General features: G+C 40.7%; 2 protein-coding genes across 20 annotated transcripts in view; both read left to right on the plus strand.

Annotated features, from left to right (window-relative positions):
- NRXN3 (neurexin 3) overlaps positions 1-20,460 on the plus strand; it is a 1,692,180-nt gene that overhangs the window by 667,199 nt on the left and 1,004,521 nt on the right. The window lies entirely within an intron of this gene.
- Positions 19,513-19,811, plus strand: LOC114904414 (potassium voltage-gated channel subfamily E member 3-like). The gene is given in 2 exon segments (XM_029238332.1): positions 19,513-19,759; positions 19,762-19,811. Coding segments are annotated over 2 exon segments (297 nt in total).

Raw genomic sequence — 20,460 nt, forward strand, 5'->3', positions numbered from 1 at the left:
CTCTGTATCCAAGACTGATGGTTTATTGCCCAGTCACCTGCAGACAGCAAGTGTTTATTGATGAGGATTTCATCAGTTTTTAATGTGATTATATGTTGGTTTCGCTTTCCCTTCTAAATTACCACTTAATTTATTGTTCAATTATTATTGATACAAGTGCTATCAGTGAGTAATTCTGTTGATGGCAAGTTCCATTTTTGGGAGGCAGGTTAACTTTCAAATTCACTCTCTTTTGGAGAGAATCTTGCTTCAACTAAAAATAATGAAGCTCTTCCTTAAATATTTGTCTCACAAATGAGAGTCTTTGGCATTGAATAAACTTTACCTCTGAATATTTCCATCAAGACTTAGAAACTGGTGGTCTACTCTAAAAGGTCTAGACAGAGGTTGGCTAACTTTTTCTATAAATGGCCAGATAGTGAATATTTTAAGCTTGTGAGCCATATAGTCTCTGTCACAACAACTCAATTCTCTGTCACAACTCCATTTTGCCCGTGAAGTACAAAAGCTGCCATAGATGATACGTAAGCTAATGGGCAAGGCTGAGTACCAGTAAAACTTAATTTACTAAAAGAAGCAGCAGGCCAGATTTGGCCTGAGGGCCATAATTTGCCAATCCCTGGACTAGAACCAAAAGAGAGGTGCATTTGTAGAAATTATGTTTGGGAAGTAGACTAAACTATCTGGGATTCCAAACGATAGGGCAAATGGAAGTTTGAAAAACTATTCATTTAAAGCAGTTTTTATTGTAGATGCTGGTAATGCAGTGCTAAAGAAGACCAATGCTGCCCAGTCTCACGAGGTTTGCATGCTGTTTGAGTTGTTTGTGAACATATAAATACCTAAGTGAGTTCAGATAGTGCCAAATGCAATGAATAGAATGATATAGAATAAAGTACATGCCTAGAAGTGGGAGAAAGTATACCTTTAGGTAGGACCATCCTGGAAGCCTTTATGAGAAAATGATATTTGAGCTTTGGACATTTGAAACTTGAATGATGAGAAGGATTCAGTCTTGGGAAGGTTTAGGGAAAGAGCATTCTGTGCAGAGGCATTCACAGAAGTCAAGGGCTTATGAAAGGAATATATTTGGCTTGAGGAACAGGAAGACATCATTGTGATTAAACTGTAGCAGGTGGGGCAGAGGGAAAAGGACTGTATGTCTCTATCTTAAACTGTCCCCATTAGACTGATCTATAATCACAATTTTGTGAGTTAAGGAACTCACCTTGTGATTCACAGTCATCCTTTGTTTGATTCTTGTTTATTCCCTTGGGGAGACGGATTCACAGGTATATAGAGTAAGTGTTCGTTGTCAGAGTATACTTTTTAAAAATTCGAATATACAGTTATTAAATTAGAAGCAAGCCAGTGCTTCAGTTGAGAAATAGTTAAATCAACATTTGAACCATATTTAAAGAAATGATGAAACCAGGACATTAGAGGTAAGACTTGTGGGGTTAAGAAACTGTGCATCAGACTCATAGGTCTAATTATTTGGGCAATATAGAGGATTTCACAATAGTCAATGATCTTGGCGTAATTGGGTAAAACAGCTCAACCATTGGTGGTTTCAGTATGCATGCCTAGATGCTCCAAAGTCACCAGCTGATTGGATACTGTAGACTGGAAAAAACCTTTTCCTACCCTCAAATAATCAAATCAGTTTGTTTCACAGAAAATAATGCATCTGCTCTTGTACTATGTAGTAATTTTGTGAAACTTTGGAAAAAATTATTTTTAATCCATTATTGTTTGGGGCTGTGAAAACACTTATCTAAGGAGAATTACTTGTATCTAAATAAAATGCCTTGAGTTAATTTGACTCAAAATCAAGTCCTTCGCCTCAGTTAAATAGAATTTGAGGAAATGGTTCTAAAAGAATTAAGGCCAGCTCAGGGAAGTTAATTAGAGTGTCTTGCCTTGAAAAACAAGTTAGTTTTCTAGGCAACGGTGTTCGACAACAGTGCTTCAGATGAATGCTAAAGAATTCTACATTCTGGTAAGAATTACTAGAAGAGACTAACACAGTGAGCAGTAACCTATTATAATTTCAGACAGCCAGAGGGAGAAGTCATTCTGAATTAATGAAAGAGTATATCATGGATTTTTTAAGAAATAAAATTGCTTTAAAAAGCATGCAATAAGTAGACCAAGATATGTGTGTGTATGTGTGTGTGTTGTATACCTTCATCCCAATAAATGATCTTAAAGAATATATAAACCTGACTTACTACTGCCATTTCAGTTAATTGAAATATTTCTTCCAAGTTACTTGTAGCATGCTTAAAACTATTTTATTTTTGTAAGAAGGCAAATAGGCTCAGCAAAATTGGTTTGATATCTTAATTTGCTTCACATACCTATTTTTATGGATACTGTAAAGGTACATGTTAACCTAGATTCTGCTGCAAATTTTAAATTTTTGTGTGATTCTGAATAAGTTTTATTGAAGGTAGAAGTGTAAATGCTGCATCTCTGCTAACATAATATAGGATTTCCCAAAGTTAATTGGTCAGGAGAATGAAGGTAAGAGATTATATTTTGTAACATGGGATTTTTTTTCTACCTTGTCTTAACACAAAATATTAAAGGAATTAAAAAAAATTCTTTTTAATTTAAATCAAGATTAATATACTCACTTTTTCCTGGTGTTTCATATGTGTAACTAGAATAATACATATGCCAGGGAGCAATAAAGAAAATTATTTAACAATAAAATATATTTGGAATTTCAGGTTAATTTTTTCCTTTTTCTACGAAGATATAATGTATTCGTTTAAGCGTACTGAATCTCTTCCCTGGGAGTTGTCAGCAGCAACTGTTATAAAGGGAACATTTTTGAAATATGGATCTTAATCACATCTAGTGCCATATCCATCAGAGTTTCCATTTTATATGGCACATTCAACTTCTTTCATCTGACAAACATGAAATAATGCTACTTTAGCCATCTATGGGAGTTTTATTGAGTATCATCAAATGCTTAGCAAATATTTAAAATATTTCACATGTTCTTACAACCAGGAATCACATATTGAAGAGTGGTTCCTGGTTTGGGAACTTTAATGTAATGAAAAAGTGAGAAATATACATGACATGGAAGTAGAATAAGCTGATAACTTTACCAAGTTGCTTGATACTTTTTATAGAAAAGATAGTAGAAATATTATTACTTTTTATAGAAAAGATAGTAGAAATATTATTTTTACTCTAAACCATTTGTCATGGCAAGGGCATGTGACTTACTCTTGTGGCTAAAGCTGGTGATTAGGCTTAGCCTTTTGGTTTCCAAACTATAGCATGCAGATATCAGAAAAAGGCTAAAGCAAGCCACAATTCTCACTGCAAATGGATAGGACAATAACATGTTCAGTTATTTGCAATTTTAGCAGCGTTTTCATGGGTGAATATCAACATCTCTTCCTGCATTTCCTGAAAAGTCCTGTGGTTTGGAATGCTAACATCTTCACAATTCACTTTCTCTTATGCTTTAGTAATAGTGAGCAAAAAATAATGTAATTATCATTCACATTTTACATTTGATTGTTTAATAAATAGTGGAACCATCACTTAAGTGGGTAAAATTGTTCTGTTTCATTCTTTGCTTTTGTTCAGAATTACATATGAAATTGTTTTTCTGCAAGGTAGCTTTCCACTTACCTTGGCCTTGGAATGAGAAATTCTTTAAAAAATGTGTGTGTGTGTGTGTGCGTGTGTGTGTGTGTGTGTGTATTTTAGAAAATTGTTTTTAACCCAAGGATACTTAGCTTTGGGTCCTGGATCAAAAACCGTTATCAGGTTTTCCAGTTGCATATAATTATAGCTGTCAAACAGCTAGTGAAGGCTGCTTCAAGAAGTCCACACAAGGCCTTGGCACAATCAGCTGCCCTGCTGAGTTCTTGCTGTGAATCCTTCCAGATTCCAGGTGTTACTACTTAGCTGGACGTTTCACTTTCTAAGGAGGCAGTCATTTGTGAAAAACAGCTGTAATTACACAGCATTCAGGTATTTCATAATTAAACTAACAGCTGATTATAACATGGTACGTGGCATGAGAATTTGCCACTAGGCTAAGTAGGAAGGAGGCTATACCTTAGTCTTTGTTCCCCTTTTGCCATTGCTTTGGACGAGTCCTCCCCGTGCCTTGATGCCCATCAGTGGTCAATACCAGCCTACTTCCCCGAGGGAAGAGAGAGGAGGAGGAGGGCATTAATGGATAAATGAAAGCACCTAGACCAAAGGCAGGCACTACTGTAAGCAAAAGGCATCTCCTTGGACTTTTTCCCCAAACTTTTGAAAACTAGTGGATCTCAGATGTAGTTTAAATAACGTGATGTTAAATGCTGGGATCAGAGAAAACTGAGTGTTCTTATCCGTAGCCCCATGACTCAGAGATTTCAGTCCTTTAGAGGACTAATCTTGTTATGTAGAACTTTGAAAAGGAGCCCATGTATCAGCTGGAAAGTGTTGATTCTGTTGAATCCGCACTAGGCACTGTGTAAAGATACAAGAGTTGTAGTCATGTCTAGGTCCTGATCACGTGGAATTTACAATGTAGTTTCATACACTGAAATAACTCCCTGGGGAAGAGATTAAAATATTGCCCCTGAAGGTTTGTAACCAAGGGGTTGGAAATGGACTTCTGTGAGGCTGATCCGCCCCCAGCCCCCCGTCCCTGAACCCCATGCTGTGGGAGAGCTGCTAAGCTAAAAATAGCTGTGTTGCTGCTCATTTCTCTGCTGCTCTCTTCCTTTTTTTTTTTTTTAACATCTTTATCGGAGTATAATTGTTTTACAGTGGTGTGTTAGTTTCTGCTTTATAACAAAGTGAATCAGTTATACATACACATATGTTCCCATATCTCTTCCCTCTTGCATCTCCCTCTCTCCCACCCTCCCTATCCCACCCCTCTAGGTGGTCACAAAGCACCGAGCTGATCTCCCTGTGCTATGCGGCTACTTCCCACTAGCTATCTATTTTACGTTTGGTAGTGTATATATGTCCATGCCACTCTCTCACTTTGTCACAGCTTACCCTTGCCCCTCCCCATATCCTCAAGTCCATTCTCTAGTAGGTCTCTGTCTTTATTCCTGTCTTACCCCTAGGTTCTTCATGACCTTTTTTTTTTTTCTTAGATTCCATATATATGTGTTAGCATACGGTATTTGTTTTTTTCTTTCTGACTTACTTCACTCTGTATGACAGACTAGGTCCATCCAACTCACTACAAATAACTCAATTTCATTTCTTTTTATGGCTGAGTAATATTCCATTGTATATATGTGCCACATCTTCTATATCCATTCATCTGTTGATGGAAACTTAGATTGCTTCCATGTCCTGGCTATTGTAAATAGAGCTGCAACGAACATTTTGGTACATGACTCTTTTTGAATTATGGTTTTCTCAGAGTATATGCCCAGTAGTGGGATTGCTGGGTCGTATGGTAGTTCTATTTGTAGTTTTTTAAGGAACCTCCATGCTGTTCTCCATAGTGGCTGTATCAATTTACATTCCCACCAACAGTGTAAGAGGGTTCCCTTTTCTCCACACCCTCTCCAGCATTTACTGTTTCTAGATTTGTTAATGATGGCCATTCTGACTGGTGTGAGATGATATCTCATTGTAGTTTTGATTTGCATTTCTCTAATGATTAATGAAGTTGAGCATTCTTTCATGTGTTTGTTGACAATCTGTATATCTTCTTTGGAGAAATGTCTATTTAGGTCTTCTGCCCATTTTTGGATTGGGTTGTTTGTTTTTTTGTTATTGAGCTGCATGAGCTGCTTGTAAATTTTGGAGATTAATCCTTTGTCAGTTGCTTCATTTGCAAATATTTTCTCCCATTTTGAGGGTTGTCTTTTGGTCTTGTTTATGGTTTCCTTTGCTGTGCAAAAGCTTTGAAGTTTCATTAGGTCCCATTTGTTTGTTTTTATTTTCATTTCTCTAGGAGGTAGGTCAAAAAGGATCTTGCTGTGATTTATGTCATAGAGTGTTCTGCCTATGTTTTCCTCTAAGAGTTTGATAGTTTCTGGCCTTACATTTAGGCCTTTAATCCATTTTGAGCTTATTTTTGTGTATGGTGTTAGGGAGTGTTCTAATTTCATTCTTTTACATGTACCTGTCCAGTTTTCCCAGCACCACTTATTGAAGAGGCTGTCTTTTCTCCACTGTATATTCTTGCCTCCTTTATCAAAGATAAGGTGACCATATGTGTGTGGGTTTATCTCTGGGCTTTCTATCCTGTTCCATTGATCTGTATTTCTGTTTTTGTGCCAGTACCATACTGTCTTGATTACTGTAGCTTTGTAGTATAGTCTGAAGTCAGGGAGCCTGATTCCTCCAGCTCCGTTTTTCGTTCTCAAGGTTGCTTTGGCTATTCTGGGTCTTTTGTGTTTCCATACAAATTGTGAAATTTTTTGTTCTAGTTCTGTGAAAAATGCCAGTGGTAGTTTGATAGGGATTGCATTGAATCTGTAGATTGCTTTGGGTAGTAGAGTCATTTTCACAATGTTGATTCTTCCAATCCAAGAACATGGTATATCTCTCCATCTATTTGTATCATCTTTAATTTCTTTCATCAGTGTCTTATAATTTTCTGCATAAAGGTCTTTTGTTTCCTTAGGTAGGTTTATTCCTAGATATTTTATTCTTTTTGTTGCAGTGGTAAATGGGAGTGTTTTCTTAATTTCACTTTCAGATTTTTCATCATTAGTGTGTAGGAATGCCAGAGATTTCTGTGCATTATTTTTGTATCCTGCTACTTTGCCAGATTCATTGATTAGCTCTAGTAGTTTTCTGGTAGCATCTTTAGGATTCTCTGTGTGAATTATCATGTCATCTGAAAACAGCGACAGTTTTACTTCTTCTTTTATGATTTGGATTCCTTTTATTTCTTTTTTTTCTCTGATTGCTGTGGCTAAAACTTCTAAAACTATGTTGAATAAGAGTGGTGAGAGTGGGCAACCTTGTCTTGTTCCTGATCTTAGTGGCAATGCTTTCAGTATTTCACCATTGAGGATGATGTTGGCTGTGGGTTTGTCATATATGGCCTTTATTATGTTGAGGAAAGTTCCCTCTATGCCTACTTTCTGCAGGGTTTTTATCATAAATGGGTGTTGAATTTTGTCGAAAGCTTTCTTTGCCTCTATTGAGATGATCATATGGTTTTTCTCCTTCAATTTGTTAATATGGTGTATCACGTTGATTGATTTGCGTATGTTGAAGAATCCTTGCATTCCTGGAGTAAACCCCACTTGATCATAGTGTATGATCCTTTCAATTAAAATACACTAAGAAAAACAGTAAGTGAAAAGAATCTCTCGAATTTCTTAGATTGCCTATGGGAACAAAGCCAACTGTTCAGGCCAAGAAATGCCCATCTAGCTGTACCTAAAGGATAGATGGACACACTACGATCCCCTCAGAAATGGTGCTAGGAAACCATGAAAATGATTGTTACGTAAGCTTTGCAAGACTAGAAATCTTGGAAGCTTCCTGACATATATAGGCTGGATTCTGTTTGTCTGCTGTTCTCTTGTTTCTATAGGTTGGTAACTAAAATGGTTTATTTTAATACTCTTTAGCAAATTCTGCAATTAGTATACTATAAATCGTTCAGTGCTCCTGGTTATCTCATTTTTCATTTTTTGCCTAAGGCCTCATGCCTTTTGAGTGACCTCTCCCTTCAGTAACCCTTGGAGCTCCAGTCTCACTAGCCTATACATGTCAGGAAGCTTCCAAGAGTTCTAGTCTTGCAAAGCTTACGTAACAATCATTTTCATGGTTTCCTAGCACCATTTCTGTGGGGATCATAGTGTGTCCATCTATCCTTTAGGTACAGCTAGATGGGCATTTCTTGGCCTGAACAGTTGGCTTTGTTCCCATAGGTAATCTAAGAAATTCGAGCGATTCTTTTCACTTACTGGTTTTTTTTGTGTGTGTTTGTGGTACGCGGGCCTCTCACTGTTGTGGCCTCTCCCGTTGCGGAGCACAGACTCCGAACACGCAGGCTCAGCGGCCATGGCTCACGGGCCCAGCCGCTCCACGGCATGTGGGATCTTCCCGGACCGGGGCATGAACCCGTGTCCCCTGCATCGGCAGGCGGACTCTCAACCACTGCGCCACCAGGGAAGCCCATCACTTACTGTTTTTCTTAGTGTATTTTAATAAGAAAAGCATCAAAGCACCTTGGTCAAGAGGAGGAATCTTGGGTCAGGAAAACTTATACTTGGAATGAGCATTTGTAAAAGACTGAAAGATTTTGAGTTATCAGGGTGAAAGAAAGCTATTTCAGGTGGTAGGGAGTGGCCTTCAAAATCTGTAAAAAAAAAAAAAAAAAAAAAATCCAAGCATTAAAGATTTACTGTGTTTCAGGCACTGCGGCCAACACTTTATGTTCATTTTCTCATTTAGTCCTCTTAACAACACTGCCAAGGAGGTATTATCATTCCTCTTTGTGGTGAGGAAACAAGTGTATTCAATAATATTCATCCAATATTTATTGAGTGCCCATATTTCTAAGTGCTGATAATGTAGCTCTAGAACAAGACAGCTCGTATTTTAGAGAAGGGAGATAGGCAATTAGCAAGTCAACAAATAAATAGCATAATTTTTCTGGGGCAGTATGTCATGAAAAAAGTCAGATGAGGCAACGGCATTCCTTATGAGTCGGGGTAGGAGGGTGGTCAGGAAGGCCTCCCCAGCAGGGGACACTGATCTGAAGCCTGAATAAAGAGCAGGAGGCTGCCTTGTGGGCATCTAGGGAGAAGGGTCCAGGCAGAGGGTCTTGTGAATGTGGGAACACAGTAGGTGTGTTTGCAGGATAGAAAGAAAGCATATGAGGCTGAAGAGTGAACAGGTGAAGGCAGATGGTAAGAAAAGGGGCATGGGCCATGCAAGGGTCTTGCAGGTCAAGGCAAGGCGTTTGGATCTTATTCAAAGGATCCTTTGAATAAGGATCTTATTCAAAGAGGAGCAGGAAGCTTTCGGGATGTTTTAGGAGATGAGTGATGTGATTCAATTTACATATTCTCATGTTCTCTCAAGACTTTGAGTACTTTGTTCAAGGGGAGACAGGTACAGAGGAAAGAGGGAGGGGGTTGAATTGCTCATCTGGACCTCAAACCCAGGCCCTTCTGCCTTCAACACCCTTCCCAGCATGCTGTACTGTTTTACTTCATCATTGTTAATAAGAGACTGAAAAGAAAGAATGTAGACAATGATAAAGGGGAAAACCAGACTATAAACATGAAATTCAAAGCTTCCATTATTTTAAGAAAATGTAACAGGGCTGTTAGTGCCAACTCCTGGGCATCTGGGGGTCAGCTCGCCTTTGAGTGCTGGGTCTGTGTGTCCGTCCCTTGCTGTGTTGATCTTCAGCCCCTGTGACCAGGTCACAGAGGGGAGGCTCCTGTCTAAACATTCCACTAAGAGGAGCAAAGCTTCACTTCTGAGTCTTGGGGTACAAGCGGGGGAGTTGGTTTGGGTCTGCTGAAACTCCGTTGCTGAATTTTCTCTTCCTTCTCGCTCATAACCAACTCTCTAGCCACTCTTGTGCTCACCAGCACATACTAAGCACAAAGAAGAGCAAGCTTTGGAAGGTTAAGGGGCAGCTTGTCCATTGTACTCTTTGCCCTGCTAAATCGAGAACCCCATGCAGCATGTGGTGCGTGTGGAGGAGAGAATGCTCCTTAAGAAGTTTTTATTTTGTTTTGCAACCTCCCCTTCCCAACTCTCCTCCCCCCACCCACCCCCAGTCCATCTGTGAATCCTGAATTCTTACACAGGCTATCTGTCTACAGACGCCCCAGCCTTAATCACGTCCTCTATTGTGTATGGCTCCTGAATCTATCTACTTATGTCAGTTGTTTACCAGTTCCCTTCAGCTGTCTGCTCTTTATCATATTATTGATCAGTCACTCCTGGGTGTCTCAGGTTGGGGAAGAGAGAGACAGGAGGGCTGGAAAAGGAAAGCGGGAAGAGAGTATAGCAGAGGACTGTCAGTTAAGATGGTTCCAAAAATAGCTCAGCCCGGCTGATGATAGCTCTGCTTACAGCTGCCCGTACGGGACTTACGCACTTTGCTGAGATTCTCTGCTGAAATGTATTCCACCAGCTGCTCCTGCAGTTGGTGGCAGCTGGTGGTGACAGCAGTGGGCCGGCCACACCTTCAGAGAAGGAGGAAGCAATAGGTTGGGGGCACGTGACAGTCTCCCACACAGGGAGATGAGGTTTGTCATAGCCTGTTAGAACTCCCCAGGCATCTGTGTTCTTTTTAAAGTATGACCTGGGCACTTGATATCCAGTTTTCTTTTTCCCCCAATCTTTTTTAATGAGTTGGAGAGATGAGTTATGAAAAAACAGTTATATTTCCCACCCACTGTATGTCTGTCTGTTATTTCATTGTTGTTGCTACAGTTTATTGTATACATAGACTTTGTTCTCTGTTGTACTTTCTGTTGGGAGATTCAGCTACACAAAGCACTCAACCTTGTAACAATTTGGTCTTATCCAGGGCCTTCATTTACCAAGGAACCTCTGCACAACTACTGGGTCTAATAGTGTAGTAAAACTAAGTGCAACTTTTATAAAGGGCGCTGCCCCTCAAATATGCTAAGCCTGTGGCATGTAGAAAATGCAGTGTGTCTCACCTTAATCTGATCTAGAAATATGACCCCTTCTCAGAATGAAATGATCTTTCATGGGCTCTCAGAATTTTGTACTCGTTTTCCTCCAGCCACTATACTTTGAATTCTAGTTATTTGCATCCGGGTTCTCCCCTGAGCACTGTAGGGGTGCCCCTGTAATTTGCTATACTTGTGGTCTTGCTCTGACACACAGCACACCCTACACCAGTTTTTAAGCTCTCTTGTAAAATTTGTCTACTTCATCCAAAATCTCTTAAGTATTGAAGTTGTATGCACTTGAAAAAGTTAAAATGTTTAAATTTTCCAGACCAGGGAGTCTTAGGAAACAAGCAAGGTACAAAATAAAAGGAAAAAAGGAAAGAGTGTGTTACTTATTCTTTGATACAGATTCTGTTATCTGTCATGATATGGTGGGGAGAGGGGAGAAAAACAGCTTTCTCCTTACAAATTCCAGCTTCTGCTCCTGCCCTGAATATAAATACTGTTATTCAGAAAGGCTTTTGCCTACTTCTTGGTAGGCTATTCAGTGACGTATCAGATATGAAGAGCAATTTTATTGCCTAAGTGAGGGGCTGGTTAAAATGTGTTTTCCTCCTCTCCAGGCTCTGAGCATCTGATTTACTAGGTCAAGATGGGACCAAGAATCTACACTTTAATAAGCGTGCTCAGGAATTCTGATGTAGATTGCCTGCTGACTACCATTAGAAAACCCTAGTCTAAATTTTGATAGAATTTTTTTCACAAGTGAGGGCTATAATTTGGAACCCTTGAGAAGAGAGGAAATTGAGGGAAAATAAATCAGCATCATCTGTGTTTTCCGTGATAGTTTAGAGGGCTCCAGTATTAGTTTATTTCATGACATGTATTTTGTTTTGATTTGTTGCAAAATTACTGCCTTTTTATGTATATTCCATGTCAAGGTGTGAATGGGACAATTTCCATTAGTGGAAAGGCTTTCAGCATTAGCAAAAAGCGGGGAGAAAATGACTGTGATGGAGGAGAGTTAGGGCTGAAGTCCTACAGTGCGTCGAGGAGGCTGTTTCCTTGTTGCAACCCAGGTTAGAGACACCTTTGCTTCCTTTGTGCAGACAGAGTCCCCTGCTCCCTCCCCTGAAGTCTGTCTGGATTCAGTGAAGTCCGTGTTCAAGTTCATTTAACCTACATCGCCACCTACTGTCCACCTCCATCCCCATCTAAGAAACGTTTGCTCGGGGTTGGGTGGAGATGAGGTGTGAGAGGCTGTACCTTGAGTGCAAGGGGCGACTGTGAATGCACCCCTGTGGACCCCTGTTTAGGATGCCTGATTTACAATGCTTTATTCAGAATTACAGCAGTTCTATCCTTATTTCTAAGTTCTCCCTTTATTTCAATCCAGAAGCAAATTTGGGGTTAGGAATATCAGCCAAGCTTTGATTGAAACAAAAACAAACCTCTCTCCACCTAAGAGAGGGCCTAAGGCCCTCTTTCTTGGCTTTAAAATTTTTATTGATTTGGGAATTTAGTGTTAGCTCCAACTGTGAATAATGGCCACTTTGGGCCTTTGGAGTGCTCCTGGCATTTGTCCTGCTAATTTGTGGAAGGAAATCTGAAAATGCTTTGCCCTAGTCCTTTGTTTCTTTACTTTGGTGGATTTCTTTTTTCTCTCCTTGAGATTTTTCCTACTTAAGTTGAGCAGGGAATACTCTCCTATAGCATCCTTCTCTGATTCACTTAGAAAGAGCAAGTGTCCTTTGAGAAATTCCTACTGCTGGTTGTTGGCCCTTTGCTCCTGTCCTGGCATCTCTAGAGCTGGGGATGGAAGTCATCCTATGGGTTTCTCTTGTCTTATGCTTTGGCTATTCTCTTCCATGTGTTTGTTCTTCGCTTAATCTTGTATTGAAATCCATCCGTTATCTGAGCTTCCATCTTTAGTGAAGACCCACTTTTGCATGTTACGTCCTAGGATAATATTATTTGCATAGATGTAAAATCTTATTTTTATAATCTTTAGACTTAGGTTGGGTTAACCAGCATCTTCTCAGGTAGATTTTTTGGAACCTAAGGTAGAATATCTGTATTTGAAGTGCAGGGAAGGCTAAATAGAGTTTTCATTGAGCTATCTTAGATATAGAATAATGTTAGGTATTGATTAGAATTAGTGACATAGGTTAGATATTTGATATTTGGTATCAGATACAGGGCGTTTACCAAGGAGAATAAAATAGGACTAGCACAGCTCCTTTCTTTTTTCCCCTAAACCTCCACTATCTAGGATTATAATAGAGGTTTTATAACCAAGAACAAAGTCTTTAACTCTCTTTGTTCCTCTAGCAAATTTTCTTCTGTTAAAAAAAGTCATTAAAGTATCTCTTTATTTTAGAAGTTCTTCATAAAGACTATCTTAAACCATGCTATGCTTTTGGATCATTATAAGATTAATTAAAAGAATTTTTTATAGGCTAACAGTCTTACTTAAAAATATTACTTCATTCCTGTAACATGAATTCTTATAGACCTCTTTATTGTCTGGGAGAATGTGGATGCATTGCTATTCCTGATAACTATATTTATAATGTGGAATTGGTTTCATACTATCAAATTATATATCAAATGCATATTAAATTATAATATTAATATTGGTTTTCTATATAGCTATTATTTATATAGCACTTGCTGCCTACCAGGCCTTTGGACTATGCTGTTGCATCCATTATTTTACTTAATTCTCCAAATAACAATGAGAGGTCAGTACTATTCTTTCCATTTTACAGATGTGGAAATTGAGGCGCATAGAGACTGACTTTGCCAACAGCACACACTTCGTAAATGGCAGAAAATGAACTTGCATCTAGGGTTATCCTCCTTCCAAAGCTCACATTCTTAAACTTCTGGCTCAAATTCATCTAGTGTTAAGTCGCTCTTTAATTCACAAGTTTATCTCTGCTCATTTTCAAGAGTGTCGTTGTTGAATTTTTTCTCCTTGAAAGTTACTGCAACAAAATAGCTCTGTTTGAAGATTTCAGTCTTGCTTTACAGCCTTTTGTTCTTTGTTTGGGAAGGATAGAGGGACTGCAACTGCCAGGGTGAGCAGGATGGATGAGTCATTGTTGAGGAAAGAGGGCCGCTTCCCTGCTGCATAACACCCTTCATGTTTCCAGTTGTGGGCCCCTTGCTCTGGTCATCGTAAGGCATTTGCCTGTCCCTGCAGGAGGGGGAACGTCTACTCCTTTTGTGCGTTTCTGTCCAGCCCCTCCTGTGCATTCAGTAAGACCTGGCTCTTTGGGGCTAGGGGTCTCCAAAGTTAACAAGGAAGTCCACATTCTCCACTTCCTCAGTACAGACCTGTGGCAGTCCTTCTTGTATATAAGGTCCTGGAAACCACAGAGCTTGTTACCTCTAGAAATTGCATTGACCTGTGCATTGCTCTTCTCTTTCTAGAAAGAGCGATCACAGTTCCCAAACCTTTAGCCAACACTTGGAATAGAGGAGCTGAGTTTTTTGAAAAAATTCCCTAACCCGGATGTTCCCAGACCTGAATCGTCATGAAAAACATGGAGCGTTTGGGGGGAAGAAAGAAAAGATCCTCAGGATCCAGAAATGTTATTTTTCATCAGTGCCTCTGGGAAGATATGACAGTCAGTCTGTGTTAGGTTCACACTCTCATCAAATTCTAAGTTTTTCCAGGAAGAGAGTAAAGGAAAACTTTTGTCTTTCTTGGCTGAAGGGTTAAGGTTTAATTCCTCCCTCTGCTTTTGGGATTCTCTTAGCCACATTCCAGTTCAGGGGACAGCTCCTTTTAAGTGGGTGCTCCCAGTGAATGTGCTCTTCAGTGGGGATTCTGGCCAGGAGTTGTCCAAGGACAGGCTGCCAGATCCACGCTGGCAAAGGCCTCAGAGAAGCAGGACGTGGGTTAAGCTGAAAGATACGAAGCTTATGGGCATGCTGTACTCCATACCTTCCACTAGCTCCGTTCATTTAATGGTTGTTTGGTGAGCACTGTGTGTGTCCGGGAGAGTAGCTGGTGCTAGAGAGTCAATGGCGAGCAGACAGACATCGCTCTTCCTTCATGTAGCTTACTAGCTAGTGTAGAGACAGACAGTAAACAAATAAACATCCTGGTGCACAGTGAAGAACTTCACTTCCTAAGTGCCATGAAGGGGAATTTCAATGTGCAAAGGTGTACGGCCAGAAGGCCTGTCCTATTCCGGGCTGGCTGTGGTGTGTCAAGGAGGGTTTCCTGAGCAGGTGACATTTGAGCAGACCTTAGAACGATGAGCCGGGGTTTAGCTAGCCGAGTGAGGGGTCATGAAGAGGCCCTTCAAGGAACACAAAGTGAATGTGGCTGAGGCCAAGTGAAGTATGGGTAGAGCGGCGGCAGGCAAGGCTGGAGAGGAGGGGAGGTCAGAGCATGTGGGCCCTGGTCAGTCATGGTAAGCATTTTGCAGCTGAGCTCCCGTCCTTTCACCTTTCACCTTGATGAAGCCAAGTCTGCAGGCTTCTCCTCACCTTTTTCTGCTTCTCATCTGTTTGTGCTGGTCACTTGAGCCTCTCACTAATCCATAGCCTCATCTGGAGTGAAGGAAGTGCTGACAGGCAGTGAGCGTAGACCCGACTGTGGGCTGTACGCCAGCTCTGCAGACCATTCTTGGAGTAAGCAAGGAGGTGCAGGTGAAACGTGTCTTCTCTGTGGGCTGCGCTCATTGTCGCATCCACCCTGATGCCCACTGCCCTCCCTGCCCACCTCTCCTCGCCCCTTTAACCTGTCCAAGGCAGGCTGACCAGCCTTGCCACTCTGGCCACTGATTCGCCCAGATGAAGCAAGCAGGATCTCGTGTCTTATGACGTTGGAGGGTTCTGCAGGAATGAAGAGAGCACCCCCCACTCTGCACGCACAGACACTCCTCAGCCAGCTTCTGCTTCTCTGAGACGTGCAAATAGTCTCTAAGTGTTTTTACGCATCAGTGCTCCGATAAGGGAAACTTGTACAAAGACTAGTTGTTTTTAATGCTTCCTTTATAGAACATGAACACATTTGAGTTTTTGTTTCTTGTTCTGGAACATTAATGCAAGGCTTGGGAATATCAGCTTTACAGTTTTGTTTTCCTATTCCCAGAATAGGTTTAAAACAGAGAGCAACATGCCTACCTACATAACTTCTTCAGTGACAGTTGTTTTAAAAATACATAGCTTTCTTCTAAGAGAGCTATTAAGTAGAGAGAAAGTCAGTGAGAATGGACATTAAGGGATTATCATGAAGATAGCTTTATGATCATGACTGTCATTGCCGTTGTCAAAGAGGCATTTATTAAATGGTAAATCCTGTTTAGTATTTGCTGCTATAAAGAAAATTACAAAGTCATAGCCTTTGTCCTGGGAAAATTTCAAGCTATGGAGACAGCCTTGATTTATAAATATTTGAAAAGGGCATAAAGGTAGCAAGAACCAAAACAAGAGATTGCAAAAGATTGGGTCAATTGATAAATGGACTTCAGGTATTTATATTACTTATACATCGAAGGTCACAACCAATCCGGGTTGCTGTTCTGTTAGTCAGGACAGGGTGGCTTGTGCTGTGGTAACAAACTCCATACCTAGTAGCTTAACACATGGAGTTTATTTCTCACTCCATACTTCATATTCATCACAGAATGCCGGGGGCTCTGCTTTGTGTCATCACTCTTCAGGGAGCTAGGCTGACGGGCCCTTCACCGTCAGGCATGTTACTGGTTCCCCTGCAAAAAGGGAGGACATAAGGGCCGTTGTGACTGGCATTGAAGTGTTTCTGCCCAGAAGTGACACTTTACTTCCACATACATTCCGTTAGCTCAGGCAAATCACGTGGTGATATGTCGCTCCAAGGCAGCAAGAAAGTACAGTCCTCCTTTAGGAGGAAAACCAGAATGTTGATGAACAATGAGAAACTTCTGGTTAAATTTAATAATTACTCTAGCCACAGTGATTGATGAGTCAGCCTGTCAAATGATAATAACACGACTACTTATCAGTAATGGAACACTTCCTATGTACCAGCGTCTTTGCTGAACAATTCACATACGTTATTACACCTAATTCTTTACCAGCCTCTCAGGTGGGTTGTATTATTATCTCTGTTTTCCACACGATAAAATTAAAACTGGGAGTCTTTAAGTAACTTGCCTAAGGTTACACAGCTAGTATTTAACAGAGCTGTGATTCAAACCTACTTCCTCCTAATTTGAGAGTCTGAGCATTTCTCCAAGATTCCTATCATGTAAGTGAAGTCTCTTGACTTCCTGTGCATAGTGCTGGAAGGAACAGAGTAAAGTGATTTCTGACCTAGTTACTTAGAATTGCTAAAACATGTCTCTGCTTTGCTAAAAATCACCTCTGGCTTTGTTGGTCTTTAGAACCAAATGGATTATTTTTCTTTTTGTAAACTCTTCTCAGCCCTGTTCTGCTTAGCTTCCTGTTTTTATGGTTGGTAAGATAATTTTTCCCTCACATGAGTTCCTTGAGAATTGGCTTCCCAGGCACTTTCACGTTTTTCTTGCACCTAGGATTACTAGGGCTTAGAACATCCTGTGATCACCAAGACACTGTTAGGGAAGGCTCGTAGTTGAAGAATTCTTAGAAAACGTAGTCACTTTTTTAAACTTCACTTACAAGCATGTTCCCCAAAATCACTTGTTTTCAATTCTGTTTTAGTTTTCTCCTATTTGTGAATTAAGTCTCTCCCTTTTGTTTTAGAACATTTTATTAGTTCATTATTTTCTTTTCCATTATATCTCCAGTGTCTAGCAAAATGCCTGGCACATATATCTTAAAAATGAAAGAAAGAATCAATGAACTGGTGGATTTCATGTTCAGGTTCTTCTTCAACTGCTCTTCCCTGGTTATCTCCTTCACCAATGTTTGGACAGATAGCCACTCTGCTCTTAATTATTCCATTGTTTACTGCCTGTATGATTGTGATAAATTTTGTAACCTGTTCTCTCACCTATAAAGTGGGGATAATGGTGTGCCTACCTCTTAGACTTGTGTAGTGAGTATTAAATAGTTTCATGCTACAAAGAACTTGGAATATTACCTGACACAGAGAAAGTACAATAATGATCTCTTTACCCTTTGTCTTGGGAGTCAAAATTGTCCTTCAGATTTCACTTTTCAGGTTCTTTCTTACACTGCCTTATACCTAAAATTTCATGTCCTTTCTATACGAATTCATCACAGGGAGTTTAATTGTATTATTGCCATAGAGTGAGTTACTCCTTTTAATCCAATCATATATAATCTGTTCAGGTTATTTCCCCAGAGAGTGATATTTGTGTAAGACATTCATTCTTTTTGGCTTAAATATTAGTTATTGAGACACGATGGGCTTGATTATTTGGGCTCCATGCATATAGCCACATACTCATTCATTGATTCCTTTATCCATTCAACACGTATTTATTGAGAATAATTATAGATATGCTTAGAGGCAGAAAAGAATGTTAAAATCTTTTAGACCAGATCTACCCTCGTTTCTACAGATTTAATACTAAGCACCTAAAAGCTGCAGTGTCAAAGTTGTCTCACTGAGAACAGTTAAGTGAAGGAGGATTTCATTTTGTTCTCCTTCTTGGACAGTCCCATTCACCGCAGGAAAGACACTCACATGAAATCATGAACTTGTGCTCCTGTATGTTTTCTTTGTACTAATGGGAACATTTTGAATCAAATATGAAGAACACTAATTCATATATAGTCTGAAGAACCTCAGTTTTAAGTCTGTTATGGTTGATCCCAAGTCTGTACGGACCTAGGGAGAGTCTAGAGTACCATGTTTTGAGGTCTTCAGCCTGGCAGTCTCACATCAGGGAACTTGAATGTGGTTACAGAAGGATGCCAGAAGACCTCCTGTATCAGTTTTCCATGAAAATTACCACAAACTAGTTGGCGTACAACTATATACATATTTTTCTCTCACAGTTCTGGGGGCCGGAAGTCTGAAGTCGGTATGCTTCCTGGAGGTCACTGAGGCTCCCTCTAGAGGCTCTAGGAGGGTCCCCATTCTTGTGTCTTCCAGTGTTTATGGCTGTCAGCGTCCCTGGACTTGTGGCTGCATCACTCCAGTCTCTTCCTCCATCTTCTCATGGCCTTCTCTGCTGTGTGTGTCTGCTCCTCTTTGTGTCTAACTTATGACGATACTTGTGCTTGCATTTAGAACCCACCTGGCCAATACAGGATAAGCTCCTCCACTTAAGATGCCTAACTTAATCACATCTTTTGTTGTATGCAGTAACATTCACTCTTTTGCCATTTAAGGTAATACTCACAGGTTGTGGGGATTAAGACGTGGACATATCCTTTCATGGGGCTGCCATTCAATCCACCATACCTGGGTTCAAGTCCTTGTTTGACTAACTATCCACAATTAGGCAAGTTATCACATCTTTCTGAAATTCAGTTTTCTCATCTGTAAAATGAGATATCAATGCCCAGTTTACAGAGTTTTAATGAGAAACAGAAGAGAGAATGTATGTGATGTTCCCTAACTTAGTTCTCAACATAATTAGTTGCCTTAGTTCCAGGTACTCAGAGGGTAGAACAGATTTTAAACTGTTTTACTTTAAAGAAAAAGGTGGCAGAGCGGAGGGGGCGCAGGCGGCGCTGGCCGCGGGCTGCGAGCAGGGGGGCTGGCGGAGCGCCTTGGGGCGCAGTGTGGGGCACTCGCGAGCCCAGGGCAAGGTGTCCAACGAACAGACGGCGCCCCGGGAGCCTTGCCGACCGGCAGCAGGGCTACAGAATGGTACCCCTAAATGGAGAGAGATTACAGGGCTGATCAGAGAGGACAAGAAACAAGGAAGACTTCTGAAGGAGGGCATCCTCCGATTCTTCCCCCACCTGAATCCCTGTTGCTATGGAGACCACCAATGGGACTGAGACCTGGTATGAGAGCCTGCACGCTGTGTTGAAGGCTCTAAATGCCACTCTTCACAGCAACTTGCTCTGCCGGCCAGGGCCAGACAACCTGACTGAGGAGAGGCGGGCCAGCCTACCTGGCCGCGATGACAACTCCTACAGGTACATTCTCTTCGTCATGTTCCTATTTGCTGCCACTGTGGGCAGCCTCATCCTGGGATACACCCGCTCCCACACAGTGGATAAGCCTGTGACCCCTATCATGTATACATCAAGAACCGTGTGTCTGTGCTCTAATGCTAAGAGGCCGGGGATGGCAGAAGATCAAGATTCCTGAGGATTATCTTGTGGGGCCTCCAGAACTCAGCTATGTGTTACATCAGGCCTCCGTGTTCTAATCTGTAAGATCAACAGGAAACAGTACTAAGGGAGGTCATCATTGGGGAAGGAGGAGAGGATCTAGCAGACCTAGGCCTTGTGGATAAGGATTTTTTCCAGCAAAGATAGACTTTATAGACAGTAGGAGCCCTTTGAACAAATATATAAAAGTGGCAGGAGTTCCCTGGTGGTGCAGTGGTTAGGACTCTGTGCTCTCACTGCCAAGGGCCTGGGTTCAATCCCTGGTCGGGGAACTGAAATCCCACAAGCCGTTCAGTGTGGCAAAAAAAAAAAAAAAAAAAAGTATATATATATATATATATATATACACACACACACACACAGACACATACACATATATATATGTATATATATATAAGTGGCAACATATAATGACAAATGAGTGTTCTAGTGGCAGGAGTGTTGGGGGCTAGGGGCTAGAGGAAGGAAAAGAGGAAGTTGTAGCAGAGGGAAATGAGACAGGAAAATGCGCTGAGGACACATGTTTTGATGTGTTATCTTCAATGACCATGAGAAGCAGTAATGATTATCCCATATCACAGACAGG

This window comes from Monodon monoceros, unplaced genomic scaffold, assembly GCF_005190385.1.
Source record: "Monodon monoceros isolate NGI ecotype Baffin Bay Population unplaced genomic scaffold, NGI_Narwhal_1 Super_Scaffold_21, whole genome shotgun sequence".
In the NCBI taxonomy this organism is placed as follows: Eukaryota; Metazoa; Chordata; class Mammalia; order Artiodactyla; family Monodontidae; genus Monodon; species Monodon monoceros.